Here is a 27,391-nt window from a genome sequence, read left to right on the forward strand (position 1 = left end):
GAGTTTGGGAGGTGGGGGTGGCTAGAGAAACCAGCTCCGGCAGGGCTAGGTGGATGAATATGGCTCTCCGCAAGGTGAGGGAGCTTTCACTGGGCCACAGGGGCTGGGTCTCACCTGAAAGGATGAAGGTGCCACTGTCCTTGCCCACGACCTCCCACTGGGGGCTGCAGAGCGCTTGTCTCCTGGAGCGCTCTGAGGTGGGGGGCTCGTATGGCATGTGCAGGATGAAGTTGAGCAGCCGCAGCTGGCGCGCTTCCCAGGCCCGCTGCAGCTGCAGGAGGGCCTCTTGGGCATGGATCCGTTCGTTTTCACACTGCCAGATCTGGAATAGCTCAGTCTCAGGAACCAGGACTGTGTAATGGCTGAGGGGATAGCCTCGGAGCTGGGACTTGAGGGCCAGGGCTTAGGGCAGTGGAGGTCTCCGAGATGGAGAGTGGGGCCACCAGCATCAAAGACAGGCCACCAGCAGCACACTGTGACCTAAGGCTGGGGCCCTGAAACCCACTGTTTTGCAAGGTTCCTGGCTGAGCAGACAGTACCTCCAACAGCTCAGGCTCTTTTTGGACAGGGTAAATGTTGGGGGACATCTATTATCCTGTGTGCCCACAACTTTGGGGCTGCCACCCACTTCCTTCCCTTGGGGAGGGCATACTCTCAGTCACAGAGAGTCTGGAATCACCCATCACATCCCCATACCCTCCAGGCAGGCTACCAATCTCAATCCCCCACCCATCTGCCAGTATCTGCTGCCCCTTGTCTCAAGGGGCTGCTGGGCCTTAACTGGCTCTATTAGAGCTCAGTAAATAGGCCCTGCGCTTGGACTATCCTGTCTCTGGTGGGCCCCACCTGATTGATCTGATCTGCAAATTCCAGCAGTGGACAAGTGAGCAGCTGGCCCAGTGTCAGGAGCTCAGCGTTGTGGAGACCGCCTAGTCCTAAGGCTGGAGGTAGAGGGACAACAAGTTAGCGTCACACTCAGTATTTGGCAGATTCCAGCCCATATCCCAGAGCCCAGCCCAGCTCAGCTCCCAGACAGCAGATCTCAAAGCCCAGCAGAGAGGCAGGGGCCCAGAACCTAAGGTCCAGAGCACAACTTAGAGTCCAAAGCTAAGACTCCCGCCTAAGCCCAGCCCAGGTCAGCTGAGAGGACCCACATGGAAGTGCAGGGGGTTAAAAATGTTTGTCCCTGTGTGGGGGGAAGCAGGTTATGGTACACGGGGTGGCGGAAGGCCAGGGGCAACCCAGGGAGGAAAGGTGTTTCCAAAAGGAGCAACAGGGAGCTGAGTCGTCCCATTGTTCTAACCGGATGTCCTTCCCTTCCCCTCCCCTCTGACTCTACCCGAACCCACCTCGCAGGAGGGCTTGGAAGTTGTGGTTCTGCGGCTGGAGGCTGCCCAGTTTGGTGATCAATGGCAGGAGGCTGCGAAACTCCTCCAACATGTGCATACAGTGCTGCAGAACTGGGCTGTGCAGCCCCAGGGTGGCATTCATCCGGGCGGCCTCCGTCAGCCAGCCATCTGTCTTCTCCTGGGCCATGGGCAGGTTGAACTGGAGGCAGAAAGGCAGCTGGAGACCCTTCCCCACCCCCACCCCTGAGGACACTCCACTCCTAGGCAGGAGTTCCAAGGAAGGGTGTCAGCACCTTGACAAAGGCCATGCACTTCCATTCGCTAATGTTTTCTGAGATGACTCGGTACAGGTGCCAGATGCGCTGCTGCTGCACAATCGGAAGGGTCCCACAGACTGGCAAGGGCACAGGACTCGTGTCCCCTGTGGGGTAGGGCTGGCTGAGGCCCGGGCTCCGTGCTGGGGTCCGGGAGAGGAGGGGGGGATGGAGGGGGTGGGGGCATCAAGGGGCATGGTCAGTCACGAGTCCATAGCGGCAGAAGGGAGGGTCCTGAAAGGGCCAGAGGTGGGGGGATTATCCAAAATTGTTCAATACACTGATCCAAGGGAGAATTAGTCCAAGGAAAGAAAATCTACGAAAATGTGACGGTGATCAAAGGGAAGGATTCCTCTTCTATTAGTCTCCATCTCACCTCACTCCGTCCGCATCACACTCTTTACTGTTGCTCAGATACACCAGGCATACTCCCTCCTGCTGAGGGCCTTTGACTGGCAGTTCATTTCTTTCATTTCTTCCCCCAGAGAACCATATGGCCCACACCCTCACCAAATTCAAGCCCTTGCTCAAATGTCACCTTCTGAATGAGGCCTATGCAGCCCACCCCATTAAGAACCGCCAGCCACCCTCCCTGGCATTCCTGACCCCTCTTTGACTGCTGTACTCTTTCTTCTACACCACTTGTCACTTTCTAACATACTCCAAAATGTGGTTATATTTTATGTTTATTACTTGCCTTCCTCTCCCAACTAGAAGGTTGAGTTCATAAACTTTCTAACATACTCCAAAATGTGGTTATATTTTATGTTTATTACTTGCCTTCCTCTCCCAACTAGAAGGTTGAGTTCATAAGGGCAGGGGGGTTTTGTCACTTGCTCACTGTATACCTCAAGCCTGGTGCACAGCAAGTATGTATTGGACAAACGGATGAGTTCAGTGAGATGTCTATGAGAAGAGACCTGGCCCACGGGGAGGACCATAGGGGTAAATGGTGATGCTTCCTATTGTGTTTGCCTCTGGCCATTATTCCCTCATTCATCTCACAAGTTACTGCATTAGTGCTTAGCCAAAATTTACATTCAGTTGTGAGATACGTGTCAAAAGTAATTTGTAATTAATAACAATTATAGTAGTGAGGTTTGCAATTTGCTGAAAAGACATCAGACCAGATTCAAGAATATTATGATAATGGGGAGGGTATGGTTCAGTGGTAGAGTGTGTGCTTAGCATACACAAGATCCTGGGTTCAATCCCCAGTACTTCTGTTAAAAATAAATAAATGATTTTTTTAAAAAGAATATTACAATAAAACTGTCAGTCTCATTCACCTGAGTTCCAGTGTACCTTCTTGAGTGAGAGAAAAAGGGAAAATTTACACCCAAATGCTGAGAATCATGTGTCTTATCATGTAAGCATCATTTATCACAGTGGTCAGAATACTTAAAGACTGAGAATCACCAGGCTATCAGAGCTCTGATCTGACCAAAACAAACAAACAAAACCTCACATACACATAAACAAAAAAAAGTAAATTAAAACTCTTTAAATCTTCCTTTGTCTGAAATCAAAAGATCTAGCTAGAGACCCACAAATATTCCAACCAGTAGCAGGAGAGGTCAAGGTCTGTGGTGTGTATCAGTCAGAGTAGAGGATGAGGGTCTCCCAATACTTGATCAAAGAGTAATCCCTTGTTTGAGGATGGTCCCAGAGTGCCCTCCACCTCACATTTGGTCAAAGGGCCCTCCCTGGGATTGAGGATCCCACAGGCAGAGATGGTAATAGTCGGCAGTTGGCCAAGAGGCAAATCAGAAGGAATGCATCCTTCCAACGGATCCTAGTAACTGACAGAAGTGACAGTACCTGAGAAAAGAAACCTGAGCCCACAAGTTCTTTACGTGCACAAGAGAACCAGCCTAGCTGCACCACTGCACAGAAGCGCTAAGGCCAGTAGTTCTGTCCTGCCTCCTCGTATGCGCCAGTGAGGCCCTCACCAGCCACCTCTTTATAGATCCGTGGCTGTGGAGCACCAAGAGCCCCTTTACCGGGGGCCTGCTGCCTGCTGTAGGGCTGGGCTGAACAGGCTACACAAAGGCTAAGATTTACAATGAGCACACCTTTACATTTCTCCTGCATAGGCTTTCAGTCCTCTGACCCCATCACATTCTGGTGGAACACTCACCTACTTGCCTTCCCTTCCAGACTGTGAGCCCCCAGTATCTCAACCCTAAGCGCAACACTTGACATATCCAATGTATTTAGATTTTGTACTGCAATTTTCATTTATAAAAGGGACTAAAATGAAGACATGTGATTCCTGAGTCTTGCTTAGGGTCACGTGGGATGCATGTCCCTGAGTCTCAACCCTGATCTCAGTGGGAGGGCCCATCCTAGGGTGATGGTGGAAGGGGTGGGGACCCCCGGTACCAGTGAAGGTGGAATAGGTGTGGTGCAGTTCACTGAGGCGGCTGGCTGTGTTCTGGAACTGACGCTCCAGGGAGATGAGATGGCGCTCGGTGCTCCTCTGCTCCTGGGCAGGGTCCATGAAGGGACCGGAAAGGGCCTTCTCAATCAGGCCCTCCAGCTCCGCCAGGGCCGCTGCCATCAGCTGCTGCAGCTTGGGCATGATGGCATGTCGCTTGGTGAGCAGGAACTCTGAGGCCTGGCTTTTCTCAAACTGGAATGCCTCCCACGTGTCCAGAAGCTGTAGGGCAGGCAGCCGGTGGTCAAGCAGACGTGGTTGTGGAGAAGGGGCACAGAGAGGGACCGGCAACTCCCGACCGCCTTCTCACCAAGATGTCCAGCGCCTCATCCTCAGTACTGAAGAGGCTAACGCGGTTGCGGATGAGCTCATAGAGTGACCGTGTGTATTCCATTCGCTCCTCCAGTTCCGTGTACCTCTCGTTGGCCTCGTTCAGCTGCAGGGACTTTAGCATGAGACCTGCGCACCTCTCTGGGCCCATCCCTGGGGGGCACTCCCACCTGCTAGAGTCTCCAGAAGCCAGCAGGCACCTTTTAACCAACCGGGATCAGGGCAGTCTGGGATCAGGTCCCCCATGTGACTTAGGTCTCCCCAAAGACAGCACAGTCCCTCCCCCAACAACTCTGATGACAGGGCAATCGCCCCCTACCTGACTGTCTAGAGAGCAGAACTCTGTCTCTGAAAGCAGCGCTGTATCTGTCTTATCACACCAGGGCCTCCCCCTGAGGGGAGGAAACCGAGGGCCTCACAAACAGGGTGAGAATTGGTGAGGGCAGATCACACACATGAGCACAGTTGAAGAGCAGCAAGCCCCACCGGGAGCTCAGCTGAGACCTGAAGGAAGCGTGCTGAGCATGCAGGGGGGCGGGCCCTGGACAAGCTGGGAAGGAAGGGTGTGGAGAACCCACCTTCTGGGAGCACCATGAGATGGTGTGGATGTCTGAGTTGATGGTCTGGAAGACCTTCATGAAATCTGTCAGCTCTGTTATCAGCTGCTGACTGCGGTTCCGGCACTCATTCTGTACCTGCTCAAGAATGTCCTTCCTGATGTTCTCCAGCTTGGCTTCTGAAGACACAAGAGAGGAAGGCATGAGGGGTTGCAGTGCTGGGGGAGTGCTGGAGGTCCCGAGTAGGAGCAGATTGAAGGGGAAGCAGACCATGAATTCATTTCCTTGCTCACTGAATACTTGTTGGACCCCTGCTCAGTGTCCAGTCAGCTGCAGTGCACTGGGGCCTGGGCTGGCCACTGGTAGACAAGAATAATGAGATAGAAAGGGTTCCCACTCAGCAGCTCACAACATGGTGGCAGAGACAGACGTATAAATGGACAACCACCTATCAGTGTCATAAATGTTCTTCGAGGAGCCCTCAACCTGGCACGGTGAAGGGGGAGGAGGCCTGAGGAGGCTGGGGAAGGCTTCCTCGGGAAGTGGACATTGGAGCCAAATGTATTGAGTGGTTAAGGCTCCAAGGGGCATGCCAAGTGGATGAAAGCACATGCGAAGGCACAGGAAAGCTGTGTCCATGAATAGCAGAATGCCCACCAGGGACAAAAATTTTCTGTCTGGGGAGTCTCACTGCCTCTGCTCCAGTAGAAGAGGTACCAAGAGGAGTGTGTAATCTGTCTTTTGTTTTTAAGGATTAAAAGAAAGAAGCTGTCAGGCGGATTTGGGGCTAGAAGATAACCTTGGAAGCTGCCTTTGGCAATATGAACAACTCCACTGCCTCCGAGGACAGGAATAATACCGATACTTCATCAAACCCAAGATATCACTGATTGTAAGAAACACCATTATTTTAAATAAATCACCAAAACCCAAAAAATGATGCCATCTAAACTTGGACATGCCATCAGTCATAATACACCTCTTAAGTTCAGAGATGATAAAATATGTACAGAACAGCAAAATACAACACAGAAGTAGGAGATGCAGTGTATCACGAAATACAGTTACAGAGTGCTTACTGCATGCCAAATACTATTATTATTGTCCCTATTTTACAGATAAGCAAACTGAGGCTCAGAGAGGTTAAATAACTTCATCAGCATCACATGATGGCAGAGCAAGGATTCAAACTCTGGGAGCCTGGCTCCATTCTGTTACATTTCATGTTTTGAGGGATTAAAAGTAAACTGACTTATCCCTCCATGAGCACTTCTGCAACAAAGTGGGATAGTGAATTCCAGGGGCAGAGATTGAGACATACTGGGAATGGACCTTTGGGAGCTTTGGAGGAAATAACCAATAGGACTCGGCACCAAGAGCTGAGACTGAGACAACCAAGAGAGAGGGAATCTTCGAGGGGCACCCAAGGTTGAACAGAACACAAAGATGTGAACTTAGCTTTTCAAACTATCCCACTGGCCCATGACAGTAACTAGGCCATTGCGATGGGACCACAGTACCAGGCAGGTGAAGACAGAGGAGCTCAACATTGACACCGTGTGGTAAAAGGGCGCAATGGATGGATAAAACATCAGGACTCATCAAGGTTGGAAGTCAGAGCTGGATGGAGAACAGACCTGAGAGATATTTAAGGAGGCAGAAAAATGGAAAGGATTTGGTGACAGGTCGGGTGTGGTGGAGTGAGGGAGAGGGAAGAGTAAAGGATAAACCCAAGTTTCTGGTGAGGCCAATTCACAAGACTGGGTGATTATGTCATTCACTGTTCAAGGGAGCCCAGGTAGGAGAGGAACCACGTAGTGTTTGCATTTAACCTATGTACATCCTCCCGTATACTTTATTTTTTTAACACCTTTACTCTGGTATGGTTCCTGTACAGTAAACTACACATACTTCTAATGTACAGTTTGACTGAATTTTGATAGATGTATATACACCAATGAAACCACTGCCACAATCAAGATAGCTAACATTTCCATCACTCCCCAAAAGGTGCAATTTTCAAATTCCCAATTTATCCCTTCCCATCCCCTTTACCTCCTGGTAACCATAGGTTTGTTCTCTATGTCTGTGAGTCTGTTTCTGTTTTGTAGATAAGTTCATTTGTGTTCTTTTTTTTTTTCTCAGATTCCACATATAAGCGATTCCTCCTGTATCCTGTAAGTCATCTCTAGATTACTTATGATACCTAATATGATGTAAATGCTATGTAAATAGTTGTCAGTGTGTGGTGAATTCAAGTTTTGGAACTTCCTGAATTTTATACACGGATGCAGAACATGCAGATACAGGGGGCCAACTGAATGTTCTTCATTCACCATCAGCAGAATTTCGGAGTAAGCCAAAATCAGTTAAAGGGAGTAACTTTTTTACACATGCAAATTGTAGTGTCAATTTTGACTGCTACATGTGGGGAGAGGGCACCCCTGATTCCTGAGAATCTCTGTAAAGAAACAGAATTCTCTGAGCCTAAGGAACAGGCAAGGCTTCTTCTCAGTTACATTTGGTTTGAACTATTTCTACACCATAAGAATTGAAAGTTGCAGTTGCAGGAACATGATTCCTAAGGAGTATGGGGAACGGGCAGAGCCAAAACAGATGGAGAGGCTAGTCCTCTGGAGTGATCACACCTTCAGTTACAAAGGGAAGGGGCTGGGACCTGGGGCTTTAGGAGGCTCCACAGGTCCAATGAGGAGGGGCCAGCCCCAAAGGTCCCCGGAGGACACTGAAGGCGCAAGGAGGGCCATGTGGAGAAGGTAAGGATGCTGAAGGAAAGGAGGGAGGATAAGTACTCACCCAACTCTACCTGTACGCCATGGCAGTTCAGTAGCAGCAACCTGCCCTTTGTGATCAACTCCCAGGGTATACTGGAGACACGACCCTGCCAATCGTTCAGGCAGCTCACCAGCATCCCGTAGTTCTTGATAGGACAGCCTCTCATAGACTCCAGCTTCTGAGGCCCCCAGGCCTGCAAGAACTCGTAAATGCCTGTCATCCAGTGATGGTTCCGGCAGAATTCCTGCACCTCCTGCAGCATGCCCTAGGGGCAGACAAGGTGCTTAGGGCAGACGTGGGTGGCTGCGATCGGAACTGGTGGCCAGTATCCCACTCCTTAAACCTCTGTTCTTGCCTTTAGCAGGGCCTGTTGTACAGCCAGTGCCTGCTGGATTCGAGGGTTGTTGTCCAGGTCCTCTTGCAGCTGCTTATAATTGGGGGGCAGGTACTGGCCCCGCAGCCGGTACCCACGGACCTCCAGGGCTTCAGTAATTGTGTGAGTCTTCCAGGGCCATACCAATCCTATATTCGGGCCACAGAAGATGTCCACAGCATCGCTGTGCTGGCCCTGGAACTTGGGCATCACAAATTCCATGTCCGAGTCTTCCTCTTCATCTTCTTCTAGTGGGGTACATGCCGTAATTGTCCATGAGTGCCCTCCAGGGACCACACCAACCTCTCCCTCTATCCTGAATGTGCACCTACATTACACACACACACATACATACTCCCTGCTCATGAGTCAGTTCACATGTACATCTACATCATAAACACAGTACCAGACCCACCAAGAGAATTTATTAGTTAGGGTTCCTGTGCAGAGAATAGAAGTTACTCCAGCTAGGATAAGCAGGGAGGGAATTACTATGGAATATCACATGGGTTGTGAATAATTTGAAGAGCTGAAAGACAAAAACACTCTAGGCCAAGTGTCTAGGGCTTGGTGCTGCCTGGAAAAGTGGGATGTCACTGCTGTACAGCCAGCAACACAAGCACGTAATCACGAATGATCACGATCCCACCAGCAGAATGGATGGCCTTTGTCCTGCCTCTCTCCCCTACCTACCTCAGTTCTGACCTGAAGTCTTAGGTAGATCTAAATCACATACGACTCCCAGCTGCACAGGGGGCTGAGAAGTGCAGTGTGTAGCCCTCTAGCCTCTGCAGAGCAGAGAAAGGGGTGGGAAAGGAAGCTGAGCCAGCCAGTCCTCAGTATCTGCCTGAAGGAATATCCTTGAACTTGGCCTCCCTCTTAACTTCTTAAAAACCGGTTAATTGCCAATTTCAGTTTTTATGTTAAAAATTTTGTACAAAAAAGGGAGAACTGTGGAATCAAAATGTTCAGAAATCAGATCCATGCTACCAGCCCCTGAACACCACGGTGCCCCGCCCCACCCCCAATCCCCAAGGCCCAGGCCCCAGATCTCTTCTCCATTTCTACTCACCTTCTAGGAGAACTCATCCAGTTTCACGGTTTTAAATATCATCTATTTGCTCTCAAATTTATGTCTAGCTCAGATCTCTCCCTGAATCCCAATCCCACTTAAAGAACTGCCTGCTCCACACCTCTCCTCAGATGTTGAACATGCACCTCAGACTTTTAAGAGCCAAAGATGAGCTCTGATTTCTCTCCCTCCTCCAAATCGTTCCTCCTGCAGGCCTCCAACTTCAGTAAATGGGAACTCCATTCTTCCAGGTGCTCCAGTCAAAAATTTCAAAGTCATCTTTGACTCTTCCCTCCCACACACAACTCACTCAGCCATCACAAGATCCCATTGGCTCTACATTCAAAATATACCCAGAATCCAACCCATTCTCAGCACCTCTACCATCACCTGCCCGCTCTCCCCAGCCCCACGCACCATGCAACGTCGCTGCACTACTGCAGTACCCTTCTAACTCGTCTCCTTGCTCTGGTCCTTACCTCTACCACTTTGCAGGCTCTGCCCCACATAACAACAGGAATGATCCTTTAAAAATAATGCTAGAAGGGGTTCTGGGAAGAGGGCGGAAGGGGCAGCTTAGTTTTGAAATCTATCCCGAATCCCCACATGAATTTGGGATATAAAACTGACAGAGCAATTAGACAGTAAAACCAAAATCCCATCGGGATAACATTTTTAACAAAATGAAGACAAGGGATCCTCAAAAACTCTTAAATATAAGTGGGTGGGGACAAAGCACCTACAGCCTCAAGACCCACATGGTATCACCATTTGTGGGAAGGAAGCAGAGGAGACAGTGACACATCAGACTGACTTGAGACCAGGAAAACTCCAAAACAGTCAACAGCCATTTCTTGGAAAGCAGGGAGCTAACTTGAGAACAGCGGGTAAAAGGGGAAGGGGCTGTGCCTTGCTCCAGTAGCAGGTGGGGTAAGGTCCGCAGGTGCTGAAGTAGTCTATGCTCGATAAACTCCTGAAGTTGACTGGTAAGGGCTCCCTCCCGGGGCAGAGCACAGCACTGAGGTGAAACTGCTGGGGGTAAAATAAAGATTGAGCAGAATGGAAGCAATAGAGAAAAAGGAAAGAAAAGGTCTGGATAAAGGTGGGAGAGAGACACCAAAACCAGGCAATCTCAGAAAGCTAGCCACCATTTTTGGAACACTACAGAAAACCAACAGAAAAGGAAATTGAGAGGTTAGAAAACTATTCTGAACCAAGCCGTCTCCTAAAAGTTAACACAAGCCAACTTTTTACAAATGAACAACAGAGAAGTATCAACATCAAACCCCATACAAAGGCAGCGAAAGTAAAGAGAGAATGGGGAGTAGATCAAAACAAGCCCATTTCAGAATGAGCCAAAGACACAGAAAAACGACAAAATCCATGAAAGAAAAACATGTATCAGTTAGAAAAACTCAGAAATTATGCTGTGCCACTCATGAAAGAATTAGAAATAAAAGAAAAAATCATTTTAGAATGGAAACTGAACTACAAAAGAAGATAATAACAAATAAACTTAACAGATTAATAATGCCTTAAGAAAAACAGAAGGTAAAAATGCGGATAATTGCAAAATAAAAAACAAAGAAGTTTTTTTTTTTCAAAGAATTCAAGAGAAAAGGACATATATTTGAGATACACGATAAGGATCTAAAATACACGTAACAGGAGTCCCTGAAGAAAAATCTAAAGCATGGAAAGAGAACAATACTAAAAACTTTAATTCAAGGACAGAAATACAGAAGACTTAAAGCTATATTTTGAAGGAGTATACCTGAGAAAACTGCCTCAGGATGCTCACTACCAAGACATATCCCACTAAAATTACTGAACTGCAAGGAAAAAGAAAAAACATACTTTAGGTATCTAGGCAAAAAAAGCAAGTGATTTGTCAGGAAAATATAATTAGATTACTATCAGATTTTTTGAGAACAACTTTGAATACCAGAAGAAAATGGAGTAACATCTTTAAGACATGCTGGGGAGTTTCTGGAGAAGATTTCCTTTCCTGATAAAATGTGAGTCAGGCAAGGAGAACGTCTCTCTCTAACCTTGCCTCACCCCACCCCCATCCGCTTTTTTTTTTTTTTTTTAACCTGATTTTGCTTGAGGATGGGATGCTTGGAGCTGCAGCTTGTCTTGCAACTACAAGGCAGTAAGACTGGGGATGAAAAAAGAGTTTTGATTGCAGCCTCCGCTCCCCTTGTAAGAGGCTCTGCTCTTACTGAGAGCTACGGCCAGAAAGGAGTAGGGGAAGGGTATAAAAAGCCTGCTACTTAATGACGTTTTGAGCCACTGAACCAACCTGGAAGCTACCTAGAGACTTCCTGTTATGTGAGATGATTGTTTTTATTGTTTAGGCCCCCCTTAGGTCTTCTGTTACTTCCAGCTGAAAGCATTCTCAGTAATTCAGAATTCAAACACAAGAAATCAAAAGCCTGCAAGAAATAAAGACTTGATGACACTGCTTGAGCCCTGAATCCAGCTGCAACCATGAATTTCTTAGTTATGGGAACCAACAAATCCCCCCTTTCACTGACCTAATTTTGAGTTAGGATTCTGTAATCCAAAACCAACTGGCACATTTAGGCTCATACAACAGATATTTGTAGCCGGTACAAGCACAGCTGAAGACTGGAGCCCCCTCCACCACATACACCCTTCTAAGAGGACACGCTCTGACCTATAGCTGAGTTAGCTGACTTGTACCATGACCCATCCCCTTGCCAGAGCTCATGGATACGCGGTTCTCTATAGATTAGGCTGAATCAATTCTATTCTTTGTCTTGAAAATTTGAACAAGGTCACACAGCCAGGAGAACTTAACTGAAAGGTCATAAAGAGTCAAGAATTGAGCTGGTGCCATAGAAAGTCGAAGTCGTTTGGAAGCAATAGTTATAAGGGAGCAGAAAGTTCAAAGGAAGCAGAGTCAGCGAGTGTTAGGAGAGAATCAAGGGAATTCTCTGGGAAGAAGCACAGAGAGAAGTAGAGATGAAAGGACAATCAGCATTCTGAGAGGCAGGGGCTCCTTTCTTGACTTTCAAGTTTCAATTTCTCTGAAGCTTGGTGCTGCCACATCTTTTTCTGCCTTTGAATTTGGTAACTTTCTGTTTTGTGAGCTCCAAAACAAACATAAGGTTGAAGAACTGTGACTCAAGGTGCCAGGACCCATGAGAGCACTCAATCAATATGATGCTGTATGGTCAGTTCATGTGTGCTTCTGAGCAACGGAAAGAAAAGCCAGTGTATTTTTAATGTGATTCGGCAGGTGCAATAGCCCAACAAGACAAAACACTAATAATTTCTTAGCCAAGGTAAAAGTGAAATAAAGAGAACTCATATCAACTAAGTCAAAGATACATAAGTTACCTGTCATTGCTGAGGGATTTGGGCTTCCATTTAAAGAACACATGTATTAGTATAATATATATAAGTCAACATGGAGCTTGCATTTTTAATTACCCATCCAACTTTGAAAGACCTAAATAATGGTAGATATTTACTGTATGTTTACTTGAATGAGTGACTCAGACATTTCACACAGAGCAAAGCATCTTAAACATATTTATATGACTTTTCATCTCTTCAGAATTTCATACAGAGTGGCAAGAAAAAAACTCTCTTCCCCTCTCATGTGTGAATCCACTCATGTTACACTACTTCCATCTAGACTTCCTCTTGCTGGTGATACTATTCACACCTCACCTTCTCAAGAGATCCCCCCCCCCCCGCCACATGCAGCCCCCTGGAAAAATATAGAGGAATGACAGTTTCTTCTCTGCATTATATCTTTAGGCTAACTTCAACACCATCCCAAACAAAATGTACATCAAAAGATTTTATAATGAAAATGAAGCAATCCTTTGCCCCTTTTTAGGGTTACAGATTTATCTCATCACAAACATCAAAAAGATATTCTGATCTTGGGAGAATCCTGTCATACTAAAATTAATGTAAGAACTTTACAATAATAGTTCCTGAACTTGACACTTGTCAGGTGAGAGAAATGATTATCTGATTCTATTTTCTCAGCTTTAAACTGCAGAATATTCCTGATATGACTATAAGAGCATCAGATAGTAATATTAATAATCTCTTTTTGGTCTCAAAATGTTTCAGTACTAAGACTATCCTCTCAAAAATGCCGGAGAACATAGCTTATGTATAGATTGTGTTGTAAGCACGGTTATGAATAATACATTGGGTATTCTTCTAGGGACTAGAATCTAGTCAAGGTGTTAAGTTTCTGTGGTAAGGGGCTTGGTTTTCATTTTTTTGTGTGTATAAGTAGAGGTACTGAAATCACTTTGTAATGTGGTTAAAATGCCATGTGAATTTTACCTAATTTAAAAGATTTCTCAGGTGGATACATGTTTCTTAAAGACTACTAGTAGTGTTTTAATTGCTACATGTTTACTTTTATTGAATATTACTCTAATTTTCATGAAGAACTTTCAGAAAATCCTAAATCAGAACTTTAGTTTGGTTCTTCCACCATATTAATTTGATTTTCCATGCTGATCTTTTTTTCTCCTTCAAATTTTGATTTTGAAAAATCTCAAACATGTAGAAAACTTTAAAGATTCTACAAACCCCTTTATCCATTCACTCAGATTGAACAATTATTAACATTTTGCCACACCGCTTTTCCATCTTATTTTCCCTAAACCATTTGAACGATACAAGCATTGTGACATTCGATCCCTAAATACATCAGTCCCTGCTGCTCTTTTAAAAGTAGAAGGGATGATCTAAGACATTGCAGGTAAATAGGGTCACTTTCAGAATACAAACTTGTGGTTGCCAAGGGGGAGGAGGTTGGGAAGGGATAGACTGGGAGTTCAAAATTTGTAGATACTGACAGGCATATGTAGAATAGATAAACAAGATTATACTGTATAGCACAGAGAAATATATACAAGATCTTGTGGTAGCTCATGGCAAAAAAAAATGTGACAATGAATATATGTATGTTCATGTATAACTGAAAAATTTTGCTCTACACTGGAATTTGACACAACATTGTAAAATGACTATAACTCAATAAAAAAATGTTTAAAAAAATAGTCTCACTTTCACTAGAATTTTGAATAAAAGTTTAAGCGGTTTTTGTTTGCTGGTTTTGCTATTTGAAGGAAAATACTACAATATATTCCTAGTATGAGTTAGTGCAACAAATAATGAGGAAACACTGTGAAATGTATGATTTATCTACATCTTTAATACTAATAATAGTAAGAAGATACTATTTGTTGAATGTACCACTATGGGCTGAGCTCTATTCTCGACATATTACCTCTTTGATTCTTCAAAATAATGCTGCAAGTTAGGTATTTTTATCATTCCCATTTTACAGATTAGTAAACTAACGTGTCTAATTTCAGAGCCCTTCCTTTTTCCACTGTATCATATAAGACAAATATCAAAAGTCTCTAGATTAACCTAGATTCATTTGAGAAAAAAACGTGCACCAAATGGTGTGATTTGTAAAAGACATGAGTTCCTTTCAATGAACCTTGTCCTTCCTTGTCACCTACTTCCTGAAATTAACTTCGCATCTTTACGTCATCTTAATTAAAACATACTGGCTGAATGGGAAAATGAAAAAGCATCTCCATGTCAGATGTGACTGAATGCATTTAACGAGTTTATTTATGACAGCATGAGTGTTCCAAATAAAGGAAATGTGAAGGTGTATTTCCTCCCTGATGATTAACAAGTGTGTGGATTGATAACCAATGATAACTGGTAACTATAAAATAGCTCAATATTACCAATGAATTATTCTGTACGAAATTAAAAAAAAATCAAATATTGAATAGGCAGAGTTCTTCAAACAAGTACAAATTAACTCAGCAATCAGATCCAACAGTAAATGAAATGCAATTATGACATAAGAGAAAAACCTCGTGGAGTTAGGAGGAACAACAGAGGACAATGCACTCATTTACACTCTTTCATACACCCCTCACTACACTCACTGCTTGCACACACACACAGGCACACGAGTGAATGAGCAAAAACATGCCCCAACCCTCCTACCCACCGACATGTGTGCAGACGCAGGTTAGAGCTGCTCCATCCACATCCAAGGCCTGACTCTGGCCGTCACAACGCCGCATCTGCCCTTCTCCCTCATTCCCCCCTTCCGTTCCCCCTTCCTCCCCTCTGCCTAGGGCTCCTTAAATACCTTCAGAATATAGGGGATCCCAGGAGGTCTTCGGGTCTGTAGACTGCATTACCTTCACGCCCAGGTATGGAGAAAGGGCAGAAATAGCAAACAATGAGGGTTCAGACCAGGCTGAGAGTTTCGGAATGTACAGAGGATAGGAACCGGGAATTCCTACAGCCAGCCCCCGGCCCCGCCCAGAATACCTTCAGGGTGGAAGCTGCGACAGACTTTAGGCTCCCAGTTATAACCTGGATCATATTTTCAATACACGGCTCATGAGACAGCTGGCCACAACTGTCAAAGACCAGCTGTGCTGAGAGAAAGGGTTTCTGCCTTGGGGCCTGTAAAGAAGGGTCAGGCGAGGTCGCGGGCCTAAATGTCAGCATCCGCGCCCCTCAGGCCGGCCCCTGCCTGCCCACCCACCTCCACACATGCCACCCACCACCTCACTTGCAGGATGTTGGCCACGAAAGAGGTGATCTCCTCTTCTATGATGGACACGAGGTTCTGGCAAACCATGTAGTCCACCAGGCGGGCCAGCTGTCCCATCTGCAGCAGCCAGGCCTCTGCCTGCTGCAGCTTCTGCTCCAGCTGCTGGCACTGCTCCCTCTGAAGGTGTACAGAGCCCTGGCCAGTCCTGATCCTCTTGCAATTTTTCACTCGCTCCTGCAGGCCCTGTTGCATGTGGTATGTATCCTCATGAATCTGCCGGCAGAGAGAGTGGAAAACTCGCTGCAGAAAGGGGGATGGAGAGCAAACTGCCACCCTCTGGTCTGTACAAAGCTCTGACAGCTTGGAGCCTGAAACCTGGAACCTGGATGTGCACATAAAGGGCTGCTTTTTAGTAGCGATTGGCCCCAGAAATCTTTAAGAGAAGATGTGAAATGGAGAACATATATTGAGAGGCTTCAATGTGCTAATTCGATAGGCCAGGCCTGTCTGCTAAAAGTCCCCAGGGTGGACCTCAAATAGAAAATATGTGCATGTGTAAAAAGAGAGCTTCACAATGCGTTGATTAGACAAAGAAAAAGAAAGACTGGATAAGCAAGGCTCAGCAATTATTCCAGGACATGGAGTCCAATCACTAGGCCTGGGTGATGTGGCCTGCTGACCAGCACAGCAGTCTACGTGAGAGTAGAAGCTATCTTTGGCTACTGACACAGACTGTCTACTGGGGGCTGGGGAACATGGGGGAAAAGTCTGGGAGCCTCTTGGTGGGTTCTTCTCACATCTGGAAAGTTCCTCAGCCTGCAAAGGTTGCTGGTAGTTGCCACCTCTCTGGACCTGTCCTGTTGAGGAAGAGAGACACTGGGAGACCCTGGAAAGATGTGCTTGGCCAGATGGATCTTTTGTCCTTGCTACCTCTCCTACCATTTCTGATCAACAGAGCCTGTGATTAGAACTCAGTGGTGTCTGGAAATTGTATTCTGCTAACCCTGAGCTCAGATACCAGTCTTCTGAGACCCAGACACAAGGCAGGTGAGACCTAAGCTAGCCGTGTCATACACAAACATGCCTCAGACTCGGTAAGGTGTCCCCTTCCATGCTCTAGCAACACCCTCGACACCCAGGGCTTCCCGCGTCATAGTCCTTAGTCCACTGTATCATTATCTAGTTGCTCGTGTGACTTGTCTACTACTGTAAATTCTTGAAGGGAGAGGTCTCTGTCACACTTTATTTGATGTCTCCACTGCTTAACACAGTGCCTGACATGGCCAGTTGCACAGTAAATGTTTGTAGAAAGGAAGTATCACCGCATATTGGAAGGGCTTACTGAGTGACAACTAGGACAGAGCATACAAATAAGCACCAAAGCAGAACTTCTTCAGTATACGTTTTTTAAATCCTCACCACTAGGGGCAGTGTCTTCAAGGTTCTGAAGACATTTTTTAAACCTAGAATATTGTATTTAGCCACAGTATAACTGAAATTTGAGGATGAAGACATTTTTAGATATACAAAGACTCTAAAAATTTACCATCCACAGATTCTCTTTGGGAAAAAAATTAAACAATAGTGTATTTCTGGCAGAGGAAAACGAATATAAAAGGCTAGTGTATTCTACAAGAAACTCTGATGAGCAAAGAAATCTGAAACATATTGTTAATTTTAAATGGGTAAGCTGCAAAACAAGAATGTTCATAACAATCTAGAACTAAAATTCCAGGAGATATCAATGTAAGCGTAATGAGAAGGGTGGAGGATGGAGAGAGGAAGAGAGGAGAAAAAGGAAATGAGGAGAGGGCTAAGGTGCTTACTCTGCTTGGAAAGAAGATGGACACAGCTTCAACTTGGCATTCATTCATTCAACAAATACTCGCTGAGCACCTACTATATGGCATACCTTATACGAAATACTAGAGAGATACTAGTGAATTATACAGATATGAATGAAACAGAATCCCTACAGTCTTGTGGGGTGGGGGGGATACAAAAACAAAATAAATAAATAATATACAATAAACACATAAATAATAAATTTGTATGGTATGTAAAAAGGTGATAAGGGCCATGAAGAAAACAACAGAGCAGGGAAAGAGGGATGAGGAGTGCTGGTGATAGTGGGGGTTTGCAATCTCAAACAGGGTGACTGGAGAAGGCCTCTCTGAGAAGGTGCTTTAAGAGAAAGACGTGAAAAAGACATGGTTATAAAAATGTAAGTTGAACGGCTACACCTGTTGGGCAGGTGGATAAATGTCTTACATATGCATTCAGCTGCAAGTAAGAGAAAACTAGAAAAAGTGTGGCTTCATCAAGTAAAAGGTTTATTTATTTAATGCAATAAGTAATCTGTGTATGGCATATTGGCCCAATAATATCAATCAGGACAAAGTTCCTTCTGTCTTCCTCCTCTTCCATCCTTTTATATGCCTTTCACCCTCATCATGGTGTGGTGGCTTTTCCATTACCAGAAATTACATCCAAGGGTTAGGCAGTAAGACAGGAGTAAAGGTTCAAAAAGACATCCCAGTTACTTATGTCTCTTTATCCCAGCGACTTCCACTTAAGTTTCATTGCCCAGAACTGAGTTACATAACTTCCTCCAGGTAGGAGTCTCAGAAAAAGAATAAAATCAAGATTCTAAAACTAAGAAAGATGAGCAAACACAGTAAGTAGTTCCTGGGCAATGAGCAGAAGAATAAAATGTATAACACCCAAGTCATTAGAGGACAGTAATAGCAACAAAAATGAAATCAACCCAACAAAGGACAAGAAACACAAGGAAGAATCAAATAGAAATAATAGGGGATAGGAAACACTAAAATGAGACGAGAAAAATAAATCCAAACCTATCAGTCATCATAAGAAATGAGATGAGCCTATTGCAAGACATAAATTCTCAGACTAAATTGTTTTCCAGCTCTTTATAAGAGAAACATATAAAACAAAGTAACAAAGGAAGCTTGAAAACGAAAAGACAGAAAAAGTTCAAGCAAACACTTGATGCTGTAAACATCAGAGAACTCCAGTAGAAAGGTAGTAACAAGAATGAATCCTTTTTCATATCAATAAAGTCACCTAGAAATAGTGTTATGAACCTTTACACACGTAACAATGTGATTTTGAAATACATGTTGTAAACTGAAAAAACATCAAGGAGATGTTAACAAATCCACAGCCCTAGGAGGGGACTTTTAACATCTCTCAGAAACTGAAAGGTAAAGTGGGTAAGAAAAATGATTGTGGCTATAGAATATTTGAATAAAACACTGAATGCGCTAGGTCTGATATTTTTTTTTTTTTTTAAGGTTGGGTTCCCTAAAAGCAGAGCCGAGACAGGAATTGGGGGAAATGTGACTTACTGAAGGAATGATCTTCTTGAAATAAACTTCTAAGGGACTGAGGGAAGCAAGATGAGGAAGGGAAGGTGCCAAGATGGATCTCAGCCAACGCTGTTCCCCATCTGATCTGGAGGGGCAGCGGCCTTTGGAATGCACATCACACTGGAGAGTTGTCCCTCTGTGAGACAAGGAGCCAAGAAAGGCAGGGGAGCTTTTCCGTGTGAAAGAGACTGAGAAGTGACCACTAAATGCAACACATGATTCTGGAGGGGGTCAGAAGCAGGAAGGAAACAGTAATAAAGGACATTGTTGAAATAATTGGCAAATGTTTAATAAGGATTAAGGGTTAGATAACAGAATGTATCAAGTGAAACATCCTAATTTTTTATGAGTGTACTATAGTTATGAAATAAAATGTCCTTGTTCCTATGAAAATAACACTAGCATACCTAGGGGTAAGGAATTTGATACCCACAAGTCACTTTCACATGGTTCAGGAAAATAATGTATATACATATAGAGAATGAAAAAGAGCATAAATGGTAACAGAAAAGGGACAAAAACAATCTGGATGAAAGGTAGGTGGAAGTTTATTATACTATCCTTGCAACTCTGCTAATAAGTTTGAAATTATATCAAAATTAAAAGTTACACAAGGAAGGAAGGAAGGAAATGGGTTTATCCCAGTAATGAAAAAGTGGTGTAATACTGACAATTCACCATATTAACAGACTAAAGGAGAAAATCCCATGATTATCTATACAGAACAAGAAGAAAAAAAAAAAAGATTGGACAAAATCCAACACTCACTCATGAAAAAAATGTCTTAGCAAACTAGGAATTGATGGAAACGTCCTTAAAAATGGATGTGTCTACCAAATACTCACATTTAATACCATTATTTATTTGTTTCTAATCTATTTTATTAATTATTGTTATTCAGTAATGCTACATTTGAATGGGTAGCAGCCTGCTTTTCTTTAGCACAGATTACAAACTTTGTTCTGTAACAATTCAGTTGTCAGCTATGACGATTACTGATCCTCCCTCATGGCCCTCCCCCACCTTTGGGATGACTACCAACAGGGACAGGTTCCATTCCACTCCACAGCGCAGTACAGAAAGTGGCTGCAAATTGCATTTTCTTGTCTTTTCATTCTTTTTATGGTACATTTTAAAAAGTTAATTTTAATAAAGACATATTTATTTTAGGGTTTATAATTTTTACATTTTAAGAAACCCTGAGATGATAAAAATATCCCATATTATCTTCTGAAAGCTTTTTGGATTTTCTTTTCACATTTAATGTCTTTTATCCATCATGAGTTAATTTTTGTGTATGGTATAGAGCAACTATTAGAAAATAATAATGTTTTAAAAATACCATTTATAAGAATATGAAAATGAATATATGTATGTATATGCATGACTGGGACATTGTGCTGTACACTAGAAATTGACACATTGTAACTGACTACACTTCAATTTAAAAGCATGTATAAAATAAAATAAAAATACCATTTATAACAGCAACAAAAAAAATCAAATATCTAGAAACAAATCTAATGAAATATATTCAAGATCTCTACAGGAAACCTTAAGAGTAATTAAAGAATAATTAAAGAAATTAAAATAAATCAACAGATCCATGTTTATGGATTGGGAAACTAAATATTGTTAAGATATAAATTCTCCCCCAAATTGAACTATAGATTCAAAGCAAGCTAATTAAAAAAACGCCTAGTAAATTATTTTGTGGAAATTGACAAGCTGATCCTAAAATTCATATGTAAATTCAAAGAACCTAGAATAGCCAGAGAAATCTGGAATAACAAAAAGTTATAGGATTTACAATACCAGATATTACAACTTACTATAAGGCCTACAATAATTAAGACAGTGTAACACTGACAGGCAAATAGATTAACGGAACAGAGGAGAGTCCAGAAACAACCCATACACAATCACCTGACTTAAGAAAAACACACAGCTGTAATTCAGCGGGGAAAGGATAGTCTTTTCAATAAATGAGAAAAACAAAACTTGACTCTTACCCTACACCATACATAAAAATTAATTTGAAATGGATCATATACCTAAATGTAAAAGATAAAGTAATGAAATATCTAGCAGAAAATATAGGAGAATATCTACAAGATTTTGGGGTAAGCAAAGGTTTCTTAAACCAGGACTCAAAGGGCACTAACCAAAACAAAAAGACAAAATGAACGTCAAGAAAATTAAGAACTTCCATTTATCAAAAGACACCATTAAAATAATAAAAAGATAAGCCACTATGTATATATATATTTAATATAGGATTCTTATCTAGAATATATAAAGAACTGCTACAGATTAATAGGGAAAAAACCAGACAACCCAATAAAAAATAAGGAAGAGTTAGACACTTCATAGAAGATGGTACCAAAACGGCCAATAAACATATGAAAAGATGCTTGACATCACTGGTGATCAAAACCACAATGAAATACCACTGTACACTCACCAGTTTGGCTAAAATTAAAAACCCTGACAATACCAAGTGCTGGTGAGATCACAGGACAACTAGAAGTCTGATGTGAATATAAACTGATACAACCACTCTAGAAAACTGTTCGGCACTGCAAAACACACATATACCCTATTCCAGCAATTCCACTTCTGGAATATATACCCCAAAGAAATGAGTGTTTTTGTCCATCAAAAGACATACAAAAATGTTCATAACCACGTTATTCACAGTAGGAAAAAAAAACTGGAACCAACACAAAAGTCCATCAATGGAGAATTAGCAAATAAACTGTGGTATATTTGTACAGTAAAACACTGCACAGTAATACAAAAGAGTGAACCACTACTACCTAAAGGTTACGGATAAATCTCACTAACATAATGTGGAGTGAAGAAAAACGGACAAAAAAGGGCACATGCTGTCTGATTCCATTTACATCAAATTCAAAGTCAGAAAAAACTAATCTATGGTGACAGAGGTCAGAGTAGTGGTTACCTGTGGGGGCACTGATGAGAGAGGCACCAGGGAACTCGCTATGGTACTGTAGGTGTTCTGTATCTTGACCCACTGGTAGTTACATGGGTGTATATATACACACAAATTTCAGCAAACTGTACATTTACAATTTATTTTCTTTACTGCATGCAAATCATATCTTAATTTAAAAAATAAAAGTAAGTTAACTATGACCATAGAAAAGTTATTCCTAGTATTTTTGTAATATTAAAACAAAGCTCAGACTTAAGAACTTGGAGGTAGAGAAAGGCCGCAGAGCAGCTCGCCCCCACCTTCGGCCCTGTTCAGTTTTGTGCAGTGGCAGGTCCAGGCTTTGCTGTCTGGACGCTAAAGCCCACTGCCTCCTCTTGTCCCACACTATGGCTCCAGGATGCTGACACTCCTAATGCCATTGGCCCCTCTCTCCTAAACCTCCTGAAGAGAGACTACAAATCTCCTCTTCTGCCAGTCTTTGAAAACAACTAAAGAATAACCCTGAAGGGAAGGGTCCAATCAGTACAAACTCAAAACACACAGAGGCTCTGCTAAGTTCAAATTCTCAAGCCTGTGGAGCTGTTATGCAGCATCTTCTTTGTGCAAGGACCCCTCCAGATTCTTGGGATACAGCAATGCACAAAACAAAGGTCTCTGCTCCTGTGGACCTTACATTCTATCATGGGCACTTGGCTTACCAACACAAGTAAATTACATGGTGTGTTAAAAGGTGACAGGAAGCACGTAAAAAGGACAATGAAGAGTAGGGTGAGGGGATAGGGAATTCTGAGAGAGGGAAAGGATTTGACTATTTCAAATCATGTGAAAAAAATTATTACAGGATTTAAAATACTTATTATGGAAAATTTAAGATTTTCCAAGGGCTATCCACAAAAGAAGTCACTGATTCCTCCTGGGAATAGAAATTCCTTGCGGTCAAGGCCACCTTTGAGACTTTAGGGTCCTGTCCCTAGTGATTAACCTTCTCTGATGAAGTTTAAAGTGATATATAAGATCCAAAACCTGGCTCAAGCCAGGCAAGGTAGGCCAGGCCTCCTTCATGCCATTTCCCATTTTCATAAAATCTAAGTGGGTCCCGTCTCTCAGAACTGGACTATCTGCAGATGGTGATTAGCCAGAGAACTGCGTGAATATCCAGCCCCACCTGATAAACAACAAACTATGAGGATGAGCCACAAGCAAGAGGCAAGTACAAGGCAGAGCCCTCCAGAGCCCTAGGCAGGGGGCACGTACCACAGACACAAAGTAGGCATACAAAGGAAGGACTCCTCTACCAGCCACGGTGGCTTGCCAAAGGTTCCAGACAGATTCAGAGATAAGCCCAGCAGCATGAAAGATCAGGATTCCAACTCTCAAATCCCCTAATGCTCCTGGCACAAACAACTGAAAAAACAGACACTGTTACATTCCTTCTCCTCTCTGCTCCAAGGCCTTAGGGAAAGGCTGAGTCCAAGTGTCTGCCTACCTGTTATAATCCATCCACCCAGAGCAGAGACTGCTGTTACTGGACTGGACAAGGGCTCTGAGCCAAGTGCAGAGTCCAGAACACACAGGGAAGCTTAAGCCAAGAGAAGGCTGAAACCCTGGTGAGTGCATCTGGGAGAAAAATTTCATGATAAACTGGAGTCTCTTACCAGATGAAGGATGGATGTGCAGAGATGCAGGCAGCGACGGAGCAGCCGCAAAGCCTTGTGGTTCTCCTTGGCTAGAGCCCGCTGCAGGTCCAGCAGTTCATAGCACCGATCTGGTTCGTGGGGGAGCCAGGGCACAGAGTGCAGCTCCTGCAGAAGCCTGGAATCAAGGGATAAGCTGGTCAGAGCTAACAACTCTGCCCTCTCTCCTTGGACACCTTTGATGTCTTCCCAGCCCAGCTCACCTCAGAATGAGTTAAAGTTTAGAGAGGTTATAATATTCCCAGTGACCAACAGTGACAGCTTCCTCCTGAGAGGTCTTTGGAAGAGTTCAAGCCCAGGAAGTTTCTGGCTGGGGAATTCTTTGGGAAAGGCCTGGGGTATGTGAAAATGTTCACACTGAGTAGCTTTTCTGCCAGAAAATAGGGTCAAATAGATCCCAAGGTCTGACTGAGGAGACACTGCAGAGACTTCTTCCTTGGAACTGGAGGAGCTGAGGGCCCTAACAGTCTAGATGGACAGGTAGGTTTTAGAATCAAAGTTGATGAACCCCAACTTCCCTATGGGCTGACCATCCCCGAGGAAACCCACTTCTGTTATACATTCTCCCCTACAAACACCCAGAAAAAGCCACATCTCCACACATCCTTGAAAAAATGAAGGACCCCTAATAAGCAGAGGATGATCATAACAGGTGTCATTTATTCAGCACCATGGCGGCACTGAACATGGTACTTAATAGTCACATTCTCATTTAATTCTCACTACCACTAGGTAGTAGTAGAAATCCTTCTCTCTCGTTTTCAGGTCAGGAAACTGAGGCTCAAAGAGTAAAGTCCCTTGCTGGTATTCAGGACTTAAGTTCAGATCTGTGTAGCCCAATTATGCCATGATGATTAAGCTAGACTGGAGGATATCTAGAGTGGAGGTTGCAAACTGGTAGCCCATGGGCCAAATTCAGACTGAAAAGGTTTTCATATGGACCACTAAGACTTGGCCAGCACAGTGTTTTTATAAAAATCTGAGCTAACCAGGTAAAATTAAGAAATTTTACAAAATGTGGATTTCCAGGTCATCCTGAAAAAATAATGTGGGTGACATGCTGGACCTATATTCCCAATGGCAACAGTCGATTGGAACTGAGTAGTGTGTTCCGTTTAGGTGCAATCTCCAACCTGACTGCAGTCCCATACTCCCTAAAGTCTTGAACTCAACCCACTGCATTTCTTCCATTGTTCCTCCTTGGGCCCCATAGGTGTCTGAGTTTGCAACTCCTATCACAGAAGATAACTGGAGCAGCTGAGGAGCTGTGCAGAGAAAGTAAGAAAGTACTAAAAATAGGAGTAAGGTTTTCTCAAAAAAACAAAACAAAACAAAATAATAATCCAAGCAATGCCATTGAAAGAGCAGAGTTTAGATGGAAATACCTGCATTACAGCCTCAGATCTGACACTTAAGAATTGTATGATCTGGGGCAAGTTGATGGAGAAATACATAATTACATAGATATGTTCACAATATATCATTCAGAGAAAAAACCTGGTTAGTTAACGGGTATGTGCACTATGATCACATTTGTGTATGTGACGAAAAAAAGACTACAAGGATAATAGGTAAACAACAAGGACCTACTGTATTGCACAAGGAACTATATTCAATTTCTTGTAATAACATTTATGGAAAAGAATCTGAAAAATATAGATAGATACACATATGTATATGTATAACTGAATCACTTTGCTGTACACTTGAAACTAACATTGTAAATCAACTACACTTCAATAAAAAACAAAATTAAAAAAAGACTACAAGGATATGTAACAAAATGTTTGTCATGGTTATGTGCAGACGGTAAGATTAAAGATTTTTTTCCTTTGTGCTTTTCCGTATTTTCCAAACTTTCTACAATGAACCCGTTATTACTTCCTGTAAACTAATTTTTGGAAGTCCAGTGAAGCTGTGTTTTGAAGACCTCACCTGCTAATATGCAGCAGCCCAGCTCCGAAGTGGGGCACAGCAAGGAGCAGATGCTTCCCTAGGAACGTCCGGCACCGGTGCAGCCCCTGCAACTTCACGCTCTTCTTCCAACTACAGATCGGAGGGCAGTGACAGTGTGCTGTTGCTCTTTGTGACACTTCTTCCCAAATCCCATACCCATCGCCACCTACCAGGCCAAGGCCTTGCGTAAAAGGCAATACTTGAAGAATGGGATGAACTGGAGCTGTTGCCAGAGGACAGAGTGGTGGTGCCAGGTACCCAGTGTCATCGTCTCACTGCCCTCCTCGGGATGGACGTGCAGGATCCCGAAGGGAGAGAAGATGTAGTGCTCAGGATTCACCTTGTCGGGTGGTACCACCGTCAGGCTGTAGGGCCTTTAAAAAAGAGCACAGACCAGTGGGAGCCCTGGGAACTTGTGCAGACTCCAGGAAGGGACAAAAGAAGGCCAGGAGGGGGAAAACAAGGAGGCAGGAATGAAAGCGGGAGAGAGTGGGAGGAGGGGGAAAGATCAGAATGATCTTCAAACCAGAAAGATGGAATAAATATTAGAAAAAAGGAAACCAAAAATTGGTGGGAAGAAAAAAAAAAGCCCCCTAGCCAGTTCCAAGAAGTTCCTATCTCCAGACCCAAATAGCTTACATTCCATCAAATCTAAGATGCCACCAACTGTAAGTTGCTGCATTTTTTTATGAATCACTAAAGTAAAAAATGTTGCCAATATGATACTCCAGTACTGCTAATACGATACAATTTGTAAGATGCATCACAATTTCAGAGATGTTGAAAAATGTGCATCCTAGAAATTATAAAATATGTATATCCCTAGATGCTGAAATAACATGCAGAGATAATCAGGAAGTGCTGTTTGGAGTAACTGAAGAGGAAAAGCAGGGGCAACTAGAAGACCAGACACAGGCCAATAGAGGAAAACTGCCACCTAGTGAACCAGACAGGTACCTCCAGAGCCATCTTAAAATCCTACTAAGGTCTCCTACTTCAGGGAAATGCACCTATATCCCACGTTAAATACAATTTATATGTAACTATATAATAGTTGTATCTAGTTGCAGTAAACTGTTTGGAGTAATGCTATGTTTGGGCACATTTAATAAAGCATTTTTTTTTTACTTTTCTTTTCATAACTTAGAACCAGTAATATTTTTAAGCACTAAATATATTTTTAAGTCCTTTAAAAGCTGTGTGTCCCAGGTCCCATGCATATAATGCCTAAAGGATAAAATGGTCCTCCTTCAGCTCTTCTCTCTCTAAATTTTTTAGGATATGTTACTAAGCAAATGACTTGAAAGCACTTAGATGGATAACAGAATAAAGTCATATGAAAACCTTATTTCATTTCTGACAGTGAGTAGATCTTCTCAAGTACTATTATCCCCAATTTACAGATGAGAAAACTGAACAAAGAGAAGGCATAACTTTACATAGGGCAACTAAGGAAGAAGATAGGATTTAAAACCAAGTCTACCTGATTCAAGCCCTCTCTCTTAACCACTGGGTCACTGAGCTTCCCACAGGATAGCTACCTACCCTAGCTGAGCCC

At 43.5% G+C, this 27,391-nt stretch overlaps 1 protein-coding gene across 1 annotated transcript in view; it reads right to left on the bottom strand.

Annotated features, from left to right (window-relative positions):
* The window catches only part of DNHD1 (dynein heavy chain domain 1), a 69,540-nt gene that overhangs the window by 25,618 nt on the left and 16,531 nt on the right, over positions 1–27,391 (bottom strand). The window contains 15 exon segments of the mRNA XM_014560088.2: positions 115–322; positions 847–941; positions 1,350–1,548; positions 1,643–1,770; positions 4,049–4,395; positions 4,397–4,539; positions 5,012–5,169; positions 7,805–8,048; positions 8,139–8,404; positions 15,419–15,470; positions 15,604–15,741; positions 15,851–16,105; positions 23,839–23,995; positions 25,813–25,923; positions 26,004–26,207. Of these exon segments, the coding sequence (XP_014415574.2) occupies positions 115–322; positions 847–941; positions 1,350–1,548; positions 1,643–1,770; positions 4,049–4,395; positions 4,397–4,539; positions 5,012–5,169; positions 7,805–8,048; positions 8,139–8,404; positions 15,419–15,470; positions 15,604–15,741; positions 15,851–16,105; positions 23,839–23,995; positions 25,813–25,923; positions 26,004–26,207 (2,705 nt within the window).

Source organism: Camelus ferus, chromosome 10 (assembly GCF_009834535.1).
Source record: "Camelus ferus isolate YT-003-E chromosome 10, BCGSAC_Cfer_1.0, whole genome shotgun sequence".
NCBI classification, from domain to species: Eukaryota; Metazoa; Chordata; class Mammalia; order Artiodactyla; family Camelidae; genus Camelus; species Camelus ferus.